Source organism: Oncorhynchus kisutch, linkage group LG17, assembly GCF_002021735.2.
Source record: "Oncorhynchus kisutch isolate 150728-3 linkage group LG17, Okis_V2, whole genome shotgun sequence".
Lineage (NCBI taxonomy): Eukaryota > Metazoa > Chordata > Actinopteri > Salmoniformes > Salmonidae > Oncorhynchus > Oncorhynchus kisutch.
The window spans coordinates 20,807,686-20,820,793 of record NC_034190.2 but is presented as its reverse complement, the minus strand read 5'-3'; the positions used below and the strand labels follow the sequence as shown (position 1 = coordinate 20,820,793).

At 39.5% G+C, this 13,108-nt stretch overlaps 1 protein-coding gene across 1 annotated transcript in view; it reads right to left on the bottom strand.

The window, feature by feature from the left end:
* The window catches only part of rapgef5a (Rap guanine nucleotide exchange factor (GEF) 5a), a 70,939-nt gene that overhangs the window by 30,006 nt on the left and 27,825 nt on the right, over positions 1-13,108 (bottom strand). Inside the window, exons 8-9 of the mRNA XM_031793183.1 lie at positions 10,312-10,388; positions 4,917-5,075 (exon numbers count right to left, since the gene is read on the bottom strand). Of these exons, the coding sequence (XP_031649043.1) occupies positions 4,917-5,075; positions 10,312-10,388 (236 nt within the window). The remainder of the gene's footprint in view (positions 1-4,916; positions 5,076-10,311; positions 10,389-13,108) is intronic.

Sequence of the window (13,108 nt, the reverse complement as noted above, 5' to 3'; positions counted from 1 at the left end):
TGAAAACCTGCTCCAGAGCCCTCAGGACCTCAGACTGGGGGCATTGGTTCACCTTCCAACAGGACAACAACCCTAAGCACAAAGCCAAGACAATGCAGGAGTGGCTTTGGGACAAGTCTCTGAATGTCCTTGTTTGGCCCAGTCAGAGCCCGTACTTGAACCCAATCGATCATCTCTGGAGAGACCTGAAAAAATCTGTGCAGCGACGCACCCCATCCATCCAACCTGACACAGCTTGAGAGGATCTGCAGAGAAGAATGGGAGGAACTCCGCAAATACAGGTGTGCCAAGCTTGTAGCATCATACCCAAGAAGACTAGAGGCTGTAATCGCTGCCAAAGGTGCTTCAACAAAGGAGTTCAACAAACAGAGTATAAGGTCTGAATACACATGTAAATGTGATATTTCAAAAATTTCAAAAAAATTTTTTTTGCCTTGTCATTATGAGGTATTGTGTGTTGATTAATGAGGACATTGAAAACAATATATATTTTTTTTAAATAAGGCTGTAATGTAACTAAATGTGGACAAAGTCAATGGGTCTAAATACTTTCCAAATGCACTGTACTAGAGACAGAATGTTATATACTAGAGAGACAGAATGTTATATAAACTCAGCAAAAAAAGAAATGTCCCTTTTTCAGGACCCTGTCTTTCAAAGATAATTTGTAAAAATCCAAATAACTTCACAATTCTTCATTGTAAAGGGTTTAAACACTGTTTCCCATGCTTGTTCAATTAACCATAAACAATTAATGAACATGCTCCTGTGGAACGGTCATTAAGACACTAACAGCTTACAGACGGTAGGCAATTATGGTCACAGTTATGAAAACTTAACACAACGCTACAGGGAGACAGGACGGACAACTGATCGTCATCGCAGTGGCAGACCACCTGCACAGGATCGGTACATCCGAACATCACACCTGCGGGACAGGTACAGGATGGCAACAACAACTGCCCGAGTTACACCAGGAACGCACAATCCCTCTATCAGTGCTCAGACTGTCGCTGGACCAGACAGGACTGGCAAAAAGTGCTCTTCACTGACGAGTCGCGGTTTTGTCTCGCCAGGGGTGATGGTCAGATTCACGTTTATCGTTGAAGGAATGAGCATTACACCGAGGCCTGTACTCTGGAGCGGGATCGTTATATACTAGAGAGACAGAATGTTATATACTAGAGACAGAATGTTATATACGAGAGACAGAATGTTATATACTAGAGACAGAATGTTATATACGAGAGACAGAATGTTATATACTAGAGACAGAATGTTATATACGAGAGACAGAATGTTATATACTAGAGACAGAATGTTATATACTAGAGACAGAATGTTATATACTAGAGACAGAATGTTGTATACTAGAGAGACAGAATGTTATATACTAGAGAGACAGAATGTTATATACTAGAGAGACAGAATGTTATATTAGAGAGACAGAATGTTATATACTAGAGAGACAGAATGTTATATACTAGAGACAGAATGTTATATACTAGAGACAGAATGTTATATACTAGAGACAGAATGTTATATACTAGAGACAGAATGTCATATACTAGAGACAGAATGTCATATACTAGAGACAGAATGTTATATACCAGAGTCAGAATGTTATATACTAGAGAGACAGAATGTTATATACTATAGAGACAGAATGTTATATACTATAGAGACAGAATGTTATATACTAGAGAGACAGAATGTTATATACTAGAGAGACTGAATGTTATATACTAGAGAGACTGAATGTTATATACTAGAGACAGAATGTTATATACTAGAGACAAAATGTTAAATACTAGAGACAGAATGTTATATACTAGAGAGACAGAATGTTATATACTAGAGAGACAGAATGTTATATACTAGAGACAGAATGTTATATACTAGAGAGACTGAATGTTATATACTAGAGACAGAATGTTATATACTAGAGAGACAGAATGTTATATACTAGAGAGAATGTTATATACTAGAGACAGAATGTTGTATACTAGAGACAGAATGTTATATACTAGAGAGACAGAATGTTGTATACTAGAGACAGAATGTTGTATACTAGAGACAGAATGTTATATACGAGAGACAGAATGTTGTATACTAGAGACAGAATGTTATGTACTAGAGACAGAATGTTATATACTAGAGAGACAGAATGTTATATACTAGAGACAGAATGTTATATACTAGAGACAGAATGTTATATACTAGAGACAGAATGTAATATACTAGAGAGACAGAATGTTATATACTAGAGAGACATAATGCTATATACTAGAGAGAGAGAATGTTATATACTAGAGACAGAATGTTATATACTAGAGACAGAATGTTATATACTAGAGACAGAATGTTATATACTAGAGAGACAGAATGTTATATACTAGAGAGACTGAATGTTATATACTAGAGACAGAATGTTATATACTAGAGAGACAGAATGTTATATACTAGAGACAGAATGTTATATACTAGAGACAGAATGTTATATACTACAGACAGAATGTTATATACTACAGACAGAATGTTATATACTAGAGACAGAATGTTATATACTAGAGAGACAGAATGTTATATACTAGAGAGACTGAATGTTATATACTAGAGACAGAATGTTATATACTAGAGAGACAGAATGTTATATACTAGAGAGACAGAATGTTATATACTAGAGACAGAATGTTATATACTAGAGACAGAATGTTATATACTAGAGACAGAATGTTATATACTAGAGACAGAATGTTATATACTAGAGAGACAGAATGTTATATACTAGAGACAGAATGTTATATACTAGAGACAGAATGTTATATACTAGAGACAGAATGTTATATACTAGAGACAGAATGTTATATACTAGAGACAGAATGTTATATACGAGAGACAGAATGTTATATACTAGAGACAGAATGTTATATACGAGAGACAGAATGTTATATACTAGAGACAGAATGTTATATACGAGAGACAGAATGTTATATACTAGAGACAGAATGTTATATACTAGAGACAGAATGTTGTATACTAGAGAGACAGAATGTTATATACTAGAGAGACAGAATGTTATATACTAGAGAGACAGAATGTTATATTAGAGAGACAGAATGTTATATACTAGAGAGACAGAATGTTATATACTAGAGACAGAATGTTATATACTAGAGACAGAATGTTATATACTAGAGACAGAATGTTATATACTAGAGACAGAATGTCATATACTAGAGACAGAATGTCATATACTAGAGACAGAATGTTATATACCAGAGTCAGAATGTTATATACTAGAGAGACAGAATGTTATATACTATAGAGACAGAATGTTATATACTATAGAGACAGAATGTTATATACTAGAGAGACAGAATGTTATATACTAGAGAGACTGAATGTTATATACTAGAGAGACTGAATGTTATATACTAGAGACAGAATGTTATATACTAGAGACAAAATGTTAAATACTAGAGACAGAATGTTATATACTAGAGAGACAGAATGTTATATACTAGAGAGACAGAATGTTATATACTAGAGACAGAATGTTATATACTAGAGAGACTGAATGTTATATACTAGAGACAGAATGTTATATACTAGAGAGACAGAATGTTATATACTAGAGAGAATGTTATATACTAGAGACAGAATGTTGTATACTAGAGACAGAATGTTATATACTAGAGAGACAGAATGTTGTATACTAGAGACAGAATGTTGTATACTAGAGACAGAATGTTATATACGAGAGACAGAATGTTGTATACTAGAGACAGAATGTTATGTACTAGAGACAGAATGTTATATACTAGAGAGACAGAATGTTATATACTAGAGACAGAATGTTATATACTAGAGACAGAATGTTATATACTAGAGACAGAATGTAATATACTAGAGAGACAGAATGTTATATACTAGAGAGACATAATGCTATATACTAGAGAGAGAGAATGTTATATACTAGAGACAGAATGTTATATACTAGAGACAGAATGTTATATACTAGAGAGACAGAATGTTATATACTAGAGAGACAGAATGTTATATACTAGAGAGACTGAATGTTATATACTAGAGACAGAATGTTATATACTAGAGAGACAGAATGTTATATACTAGAGACAGAATGTTATATACTAGAGACAGAATGTTATATACTACAGACAGAATGTTATATACTACAGACAGAATGTTATATACTAGAGACAGAATGTTATATACTAGAGAGACAGAATGTTATATACTAGAGAGACTGAATGTTATATACTAGAGACAGAATGTTATATACTAGAGAGACAGAATGTTATATACTAGAGAGACAGAATGTTATATACTAGAGACAGAATGTTATATACTAGAGACAGAATGTTATATACTAGAGACAGAATGTTATATACTAGAGACAGAATGTTATATACTAGAGAGACAGAATGTTATATACTAGAGACAGAATGTTATATACTAGAGACAGAATGTTATATACTAGAGACAGAATGTTATATACTAGAGACAGAATGTTATATACTAGAGACAGAATGTTATATACTAGAGACAGAATGTTATATACTAGAGAGACAGAATGTTATATACTAGAGAGACAGAATGTTATATACTAGAGAGACAGAATGTTATATACTAGAGAGACAGAATGTTATATACTAGAGAGACATAATGTTCCAACTTCTCACAGATGACTAGATGACATACGTAGAGGGGAGGAAAGGAAAGGAAGGGTTCGAAAGGAAGTCCGTAAAATACACATCCACACATATACCCCCCCCACACACACACAGACACGCACACACATTGTAAAACACTGACGTGAAGTTAGAGCATACTATCACAAAATATATTATTCAGAAGTATGTTTGTCAGAGGGTGTGTGTGTGTGTACTCACGGTGGGGTTGCGGTGGTCTGGTACTCTGTAGTTCTGGTTCTGCAGCAGTCTGCAGCTGTCTGCAGCCAGTCTCTGGACCAGCTCTAGTCTGGTCAGCTCCTCGCGGCCACACACACCGTCCGGCCGCACACACCCCCCCCCCAGCTGTAAGGAACGGGACTGAAAGAACAGGTATCTTAGTCCATAGCCCAACGATATCATCAGATCACAGGATTAGAGGTGAGAGATTAAATATAAAGGTAGGTAACACCCCAAAATAGCTTTTGGATCAAATCTACCCCACTCTCACAGTCTGTCAGCTAGTCTTTCTGTCTGTCTCAGGGTCTCTTTATGTAAATCACAGAGAAAGAGAGAAAATAACTCAAAATAATCCCAGTCCCTCTCTCCCTCTGTCTCTGTCTCTGTGTGTTCTTCAGAAACGTAGTGTCGTGTCCTCCCTAGCAGTGCCCTGGCTTTAGAAACACTGCGTCTGGGGCTGTGGGCTTCGATGGGCCAGTGTGGATGTGTGGAGGAGAAAGAGGGGGTGTTCTTAGCGATAATCTGTTGTTGTGGGGGCAGGTTATATTTGGGATGGAGGAGATCCCTTGGTAATATAATGGTATCATCAGTAAGGCAATATGGACTGTTTATTTATATTGGAGTCTACACGCTGTGTGTGTGCAGATTGGCTGTGAGCAGGGTGCTTCCCGCGAGTGAAACTATTCCACGGTGCCACCACCACACACACACCTTCCTGCAAACCATTGTTTACAAAGAAAACACCCCTGATAACAACACACTCTATCTGAGCCACAACCCAAAGTCCAGTCTCCCCTCTTCTACTTCCTCACTCAAAGAAAGATCAGCCAAGTAAACACGCACACACACGTGATGGAGGGAATGAATTATTGAAGGAGTGTAAAAGGTTTATTCAGTATACACTCTTCTACTTTCCTCTCTTGTCTGCTCCTCCCCTCTTCTCCCATCCTTCCCTCTCCTGTGTGTGTGTGTGTGCATCAAAATACTGTAATTTTTAGACTGCTGGCTGGTGGCAATAATGTAATTACTTGTTCAGTAATTAAAGGTGAAAATTCAAACATGGCAGATTGTAAGATACATTTTTGCTCTAACAGTATACTCATCAGCTACCAATAGATGTTTTATAATATAAAACTGTCCTGTACAGGCTACCTGAACCTGCATGACATGATCCATCCTCGTGCTCTCTTCCAGCTTGGACAGAAAGTTGTTGTGTGTAAAACCAGGCTATTAATGACCAATAATACAGCCAGTCCACCCTCAAAACACTAGCTTACTATGGATTTTTTCATGATTCAGTCTACTATCTATCTATAGCTATTAGAGGTTGACTGATTAATCAGCATTTTCATAACAATCGGTAATCTGCATTTTTGGACACCAATTGTGGCCGATTCTTTAATTCTTTTTGCTTACCTTTATTTAACCAGGCAAGTCAGTTAAGAACACATTCTTATTTTCAATGACGTCCTAGGAACGGTGGGTTAACTGCCTGGTTCATGGGCAGAACGACAGATTTTTACCTTGTCAGCTCGGGGATTCGAACTTGCAACCTTCTGGTTACTAGTCCAACGCTCTAACCACCTGCCTTACATTGCACTCCACGAGGAGACTGCGTGGCAGGCTGACTACCTGTTACGAGAGTGCAGCAAGGAGCCAAGGTAAGATGCTAGCTAGCATTAAACTTATCTTATAAAAAACAATCAACCTTAACATAATCACTAGTTAACTACAAATGGTTGATGATATTACTAGGTTAACTAGCTTGTCCTGCGTTGCATATAATCGATGTGGTGTCTGTTAATTTCTCATCGAATCACAGCCTACGTCTCCAAACGGGTGATGACTTAACACGCGCATTCGCGAAAAAAGCACTGTTGTTGCACCAATGTGTACCTAACCATAAACATCAATGCCTTTCTGTCACGCCCTGACCTGAGATATCTGTAACGGTTTTCTTCCTCTTCTTCCGAAGAGGAGAGGCGAGAAGGATCGGAGGACCAAAATGCAGCGTGGTTAAAGTTCATGGTTCTTTAATAAGAGAAACTATACATGAACAGAATACAAAACAAGAAACGTGAAAACCCGAAAACAGTCCCGTGTGGCACAAACACTGACACAGGAGACAACAACCCACAAAATACCCAAAGAATATGGCTAAATATGGTTCCCAATCAGAGACAACGATAAACACCTGCCTCTGATTGAGAACCACTCTAGGCAACCATATACTTATCTAGACAACTACACCGAACACAACCCCATAAATCTAATAAACCCCTAGACTAGGGTTTTTTGTAATTCTCTGTTGGCCTGATATGGTTCCCAATCAGAGACGGCTGTTTATCGTCGTCTCTGATTGGGGATCATATTTAGGTAGCCATTTCCCTTTGGTGTTTGTGGGATCTTGTCTTTGTGTAGTTGCCTGTCAGCACTCGTTTGTATAGCGTCACGTTTCAGTTTGTTATTTTGTTCAGTGATTCATTCTTTAAATAAATAAGAATGTACGCATACCATGCCGCGCCTTGGTCCGATCCTTATAACGACCGTGACACTTTCTTTAAAATCAATACACAAGTATATTGTCACGACTTCCGCCAAAGTTGGCTCTCCTGCCTGTTCGGGCGGTGCTCGGCGGTCGTCGTCACCGGCCTACTAGGCGCCACCGATCCCTTTTTCGTTGTCTGATTGTTTTGTCTTATTAGTTGCACCTGTGTCTATTTGTGTGTGCTTGATGGGCTTCCTTATTTAAAGTAGGTTTACCCGCCCACGTTTAGTGCGGGATTAATTTTGTGTTGCGTATGTGCGTTAGTTAGGTGTGTTCGTGTTCTGGACCTGTTACCCTGTGTTTTTGGGTGGGCCATATATTTCCGCGCCCTGTGTTGTGGGCTTGTTTGTTTGTGCCGTATTAAAGTGCACTTTTCCCTGTGGAACTCTCTGCGCCTGATTCCATTCCTCACACACCTAGTTCACCGTGACATATATATTTTTAAACCTGCATATTTAGTTAATATTGCCTGCTAACATGACTTTCTTTTAAGTAGGGAAATTGTGTTACTTCTCTTGCGTTCCGTGCAAGCAGAGTCAGGGTATATGCAGCAGTTTGGGCCGCCTGGCTCGTTGCGAACTGTGTGAAGACCGTTTATTCCTAACAAAGACCGTAATTAATTTGCCAGAATTGTACATAATTATGACATAACATTGAAGGTTGTACAATGTAACAGCAATATTTAGACTTATGGATGCCACCCGTTAGATAAAATACGGAACGGTTCCGTATTTCACTGAAAGGATAAACGTTTTCAAAATGATAGTTTCCGGATTTTACCATATTAATGACCTTTACCATATTATTTCTGTGTATTATTATGTTATAATTAAGTCTATGATTTGATAGAGCAGTCTGACTGAGCGATGGTAGGCACCAGCAGGCTCGTAAGCATTCATTCAAACAGCATTTTCATGCGTTTGCCAGCAGCTCTTCATTGTGCTTCAAGCATTGAGCTGTTTATGACTTCAAGCCTATCAACTCCCAAGATGAGGCTAGTGTAACCGATGTGAAATGGCTAGCTAGTTAGCGGGGTGTGTGCTAATAGCGTTTCAATTGGTGACGTCACTCGCTCTTCAACCTTGAAGTAGTTGTTCCCCTTGCTCTGCAAAAGGAAGAATCGGACCAAAGTGCAGAGTGGTAAGTGTTCATTACTTTTATTGAACTGAAGACTGGAACAAAATAACAAAGAGAATAAACGAAACCGAAACATTCTGTCAGGTGCAGAAAACACTAAACAGAAAATAACTATCCACTAAACATAGGTGGGAAAAAGCTACCTAAGTATGGTTCCCAATCAGAGACAATGATAGTCAGCTGTCCCTGATTGAGAACCATACCCGGCCAAAACAAAGAAATACAAAACATAGAAAAAGGAACATAGAATGCCCACCCAAATCACACCCTGACCAAACCAAAATAGAGACATAAAAAGCTCTCTAAGGTCAGGGCGTGACAATAACGATGCTTCGAGGGTGGCTGTTTTCGATGTGTTCCTGCCCAGGTAGGGGCGAGGAGAGGGACGGAAGCTATATTGTTACACTGGCAATAACAAAAACTAAAGTGCTAAACATCCAATAGTCAAAGGTATATGAAATACAAATGGTATAGAGAGAAATAGTCCTATAATTCCTATAATAACTACAACCTAAATCTTCTTACCTGGGAATATTGAAGACTCATATTAAAAGGAACCACCAGCTTTCATATGTTCTCATGTTCTGAGCAAGGAATTTAAACGTTAGCTTTCTTACATGGCACATATTGCACTTTTACTTTCTTCTCCAACACTTTGTTTTTGCATTATTTAAACCAAATTGAACATGTTTCATTATTTATTTGAGGCTAAATTGATTTTATTGGTGTATTATATTAAGTTAAAATAAAAGTGTTCATTCAGTATTGTTGTAATTGTCATTATTACAAATAAATAAATAAATACAAATCGGCTGTTTAATCAGTATCTGCTTTTTTTGGTCCTCCAATAATCGGTGTCGAAAAATCATAATCGGTCGATCTCTAATAGCTATATACCGTATTTACCTGCTATTTAGCTACTACTTATAAACGTATTATAAAAATGACACACCAAATAGCCCAACAATGAGGAAAAGAGTAGTCAGCTTGAGGATAAATTTAGCCAATATTTCTTGTTGAACTCATCGGGTTTTGTCTGGCTAAGTGCCTACACAAATGGGCTGCAAAACTCAAGTTAAATTAAATTAAATCCAACTTGAGAGACTCCCCTGGTCTCCATAAATCCTCCTTTTTTGGGTGCAAATGTTTTCACCACAGCCTACAGGTCAAGGTTGCGGGCCTGACTGTTTTCTATACTGAGTATTGCCAACCCAGACAGTCTTTCCTGAAACATTGTGCATTATAGGCCTATGTCCATTGTGCTGCACAGGATTTAAACTTGAATGATGCATGCCAAGATATATACCAGAGATAAGAGACTGTTGATATTGCAACCACACAACTCGCAAACCACTTTTTCTTTTTTTCAAGCCCTCAAGAACGGCTAAATATGATAATCTGTTTGCATCTGCCAATTCTGGACTGGACTGGCTGTCCAGTATCCAGACGACCTGTCCCCAGAGCTTCCTATACAGTTCATCTCAGCCATTAAGGAGAATGAGAGGCTCAATTAAAAAGATGTTGCAGAACTGATGTATTTGAAGCACAACTGCCTTCTGCCCAGTTTCCCTGATGTTGCTACGGCAATCAAGCTGCTTTTATATTCCTGTAACTGTCGCTTCTGAGGAGAGATGGTTTTCTAAACTAAAACTGCGTGGGTGTCCGGTATGCCAGTGTGTGTGTGTATCCTACCATGGTGTTCTCCTCGTTGGGTGTGGGTGTCTGTCGAGGAGTGGAGTCTGGTGACTCTTGACCATCCTGCTCTGCCACTGCAACCAATCACAACACAGTATGTTAAATTGACAGCTGTCATGACTAATCACCTATAACTAAGGTTTTATTTGCACAAACATACTGTAGTAATACACAATAGTGATGCGCAGCTTGACTCATAACTCGCAGTCCCCGTGGATATATCTGTAGGGATATATAACCAAGATGGCAAAGCAGTTCAGACGTCTTTTGTCCTCGTCTTGTCGTGTCCTGTATATATATATATTTACAACTTTTTTCACATACATTTTATTTTTATTTTCCATCAACTCATCTTCAAAACACTCTCCTGCAACTCGCCTAACCAATTTATATTTATAAAAAAGTATTATTTACCTCAAATCTGTAATCCTCCAAGAAGCTAGCCAGAAACTCCAAGAAGCTAGCCAGAAACTAGCCAGAAGCTAGCCAGGAGCTAGCCAGAAGCTAGCCAGAAGCTAGCCCAGAAGCTAGTTCTTTACTGGCAAATCGTTAGTATTCAGCTAACCACGGTTTGTGGTCATCAGCTATTCTTTAGCTCGAAAATCTATCGCGAGTTTTGTGCAGCGCGGCTCGGGAATGGAACATACCGGACCAATTTTTTCTCTCCATGTCCCTGGATTTCAACTGCTCTCTGGACATTCATACCCGGATCTCACAGCTAGCTAGCTGCTACCGTGTGACTATCGGCTTTCGTCGATTCCGGAGCAAACATCAATTATTCCGGAGCTAGCCAGCTCTGTCAATCACTCCTGAGTTCCATCAATCACTCCTGGGCTGCAGTCACCTATCCGGACCCGTCTTACTGTATACGCGGAGCCCCACCGGGCCTTCACAACTGGACTGCCGACATTACCTACCCGAAGGAGATCCGGCTGGCTCCTCCGTCGCGACGTTACCTGAACGCCCATCTGCGGCCTGCTAACCGTTAGCTGTCTTACCGGCTGCTATCTGAACAGACAATCGGACAATTTATTTATTTGTATTATTATTGTTTTCTTCTTGGGCCTCTATAACTATATCTATTGTTTTTATTTTTGTTGTTGTTGTGTGATTTGGATTAATCCCCTCTACCACACGGAACCCCACTAATCTACTGACGGAACGCAAGAGGTGGCTAACAACAGACCTCCATCCTATGCTAGCTTGCTACCGATGGCCTGGCTAGCTGTCTAAATCGCTGTGACCCCCAACCAACCTCTCCACTCACTGGACCCTTTTGATCACTCGACTAAGCATGCCTCTCCTTAATGTCAATATGTCTTGTCCATTGCTGTTCTGGTTAGTGTTTATTGGGGCGGTAGGGTAGCCTAGTGGGTAGAGCGTTGGACTAGTAACCGAAAGGTTGCAAGCTGACAAGGTACAAATCGGTCGTTCTGCCCCTGAACAAGGCAGTTAACCCACTGTTCCTAGGCCGTCATTGAAAATAAGAATTTGTTCTTAACTGACTTGCCTAGTAAAATGAAGGTACTTTTTTTTTTTTTTCACTGTAGAGCCTCTAGTCCTGCTCACTATACCTTATCCAACCTATTAGTTCCACCACCCACACATGCAATGACATCTCCTGGTTTCAATGATGTTTCTAGAGACAATATCTCTCTTCATCACTCAATATCTAGGTTTACCTCCACTGTATTCACATCCTACCATACCTTTGTCTGTACATTATACCTTGATGCTATTTTATCGCCCCCAGAAACCTCCTTTTACTCTCTGTTCCAGACGTTCTAGACGACCAATTCTTTTAGCCGCACCCTTATTCTACTCCTCCTATGTTCCTCTAGCGATGTAGAGGTGAATCCAGGCCCTGCAGTGCCTAGCTCCCCTCCTATTCCCCAGGCGCTCTCTTTTGACGACTTCTGTAACCGTAATAGCCTTGGTTTCATGCATGTTAACATTAGAAGCCTCCTCCCTAAGTTTGTTCTATTCACTGCTTTAGCACACTCTGCCAACCCGGATGTTCTAGCTGTGTCTGAATCCTGGCTTAGGAAGACCACCAAAAATTCAGAAATTTAAATTCCAAACTACAACATTTTCAGACAAGATAGAACTGCCAAAGGGGGCGGTCTTGCAATCTACTGCAAAGATAGCCTGCAGAGTTCTGTCCTACAGGTCTGTGCCCAAACAATTTGAACTTATACTTTTAAAAATCCACCTCTCTAAAAACAAGTCTCTCACCGTTGCCGCCTGCTATAGACCACCCTCTGCCCCCAGCTGTGCTCTGGACACCATATGTGAAGTGATTGCCCCCCATCTATCTTCAGAGCTCGTGCTGCTTGGCGACCTAAACTGGAACATGCTTAACACCCCAGCCATCCTACAATCTAAACTTGATGCCCTCAATCTCACACAAATTATCAATGAACCTACCAGGTACCTCCCCAAAGCCTTAAACACAGGCACCCTCATAGATATCATCCTAACCAATTTCCCCTCTAAATAAACCTCTGCTGTCTTCAACCAAGATCTCAGCGATCACTGCCTCATTGCCTGCATCCGTAATGGGTCAGCGGTCAAACGACCTCCACTCATCACTGTAAAACGCTCCCTGAAACACTTCAGCGAGCAGGCCTTTCTAATCGACCTGGCCGGGGTATCCTGGAAGGAGAGTGATCTCATCCCGTCAGTAGAGGATGCCTGGATATTTTTTTTTAAATGCCTTCGTAACCATCTTAAATAAGCATGCCCCATTCAAGAAATGTAGAACCAGGAACAGATATAGCCCTTGGTTCTCCCC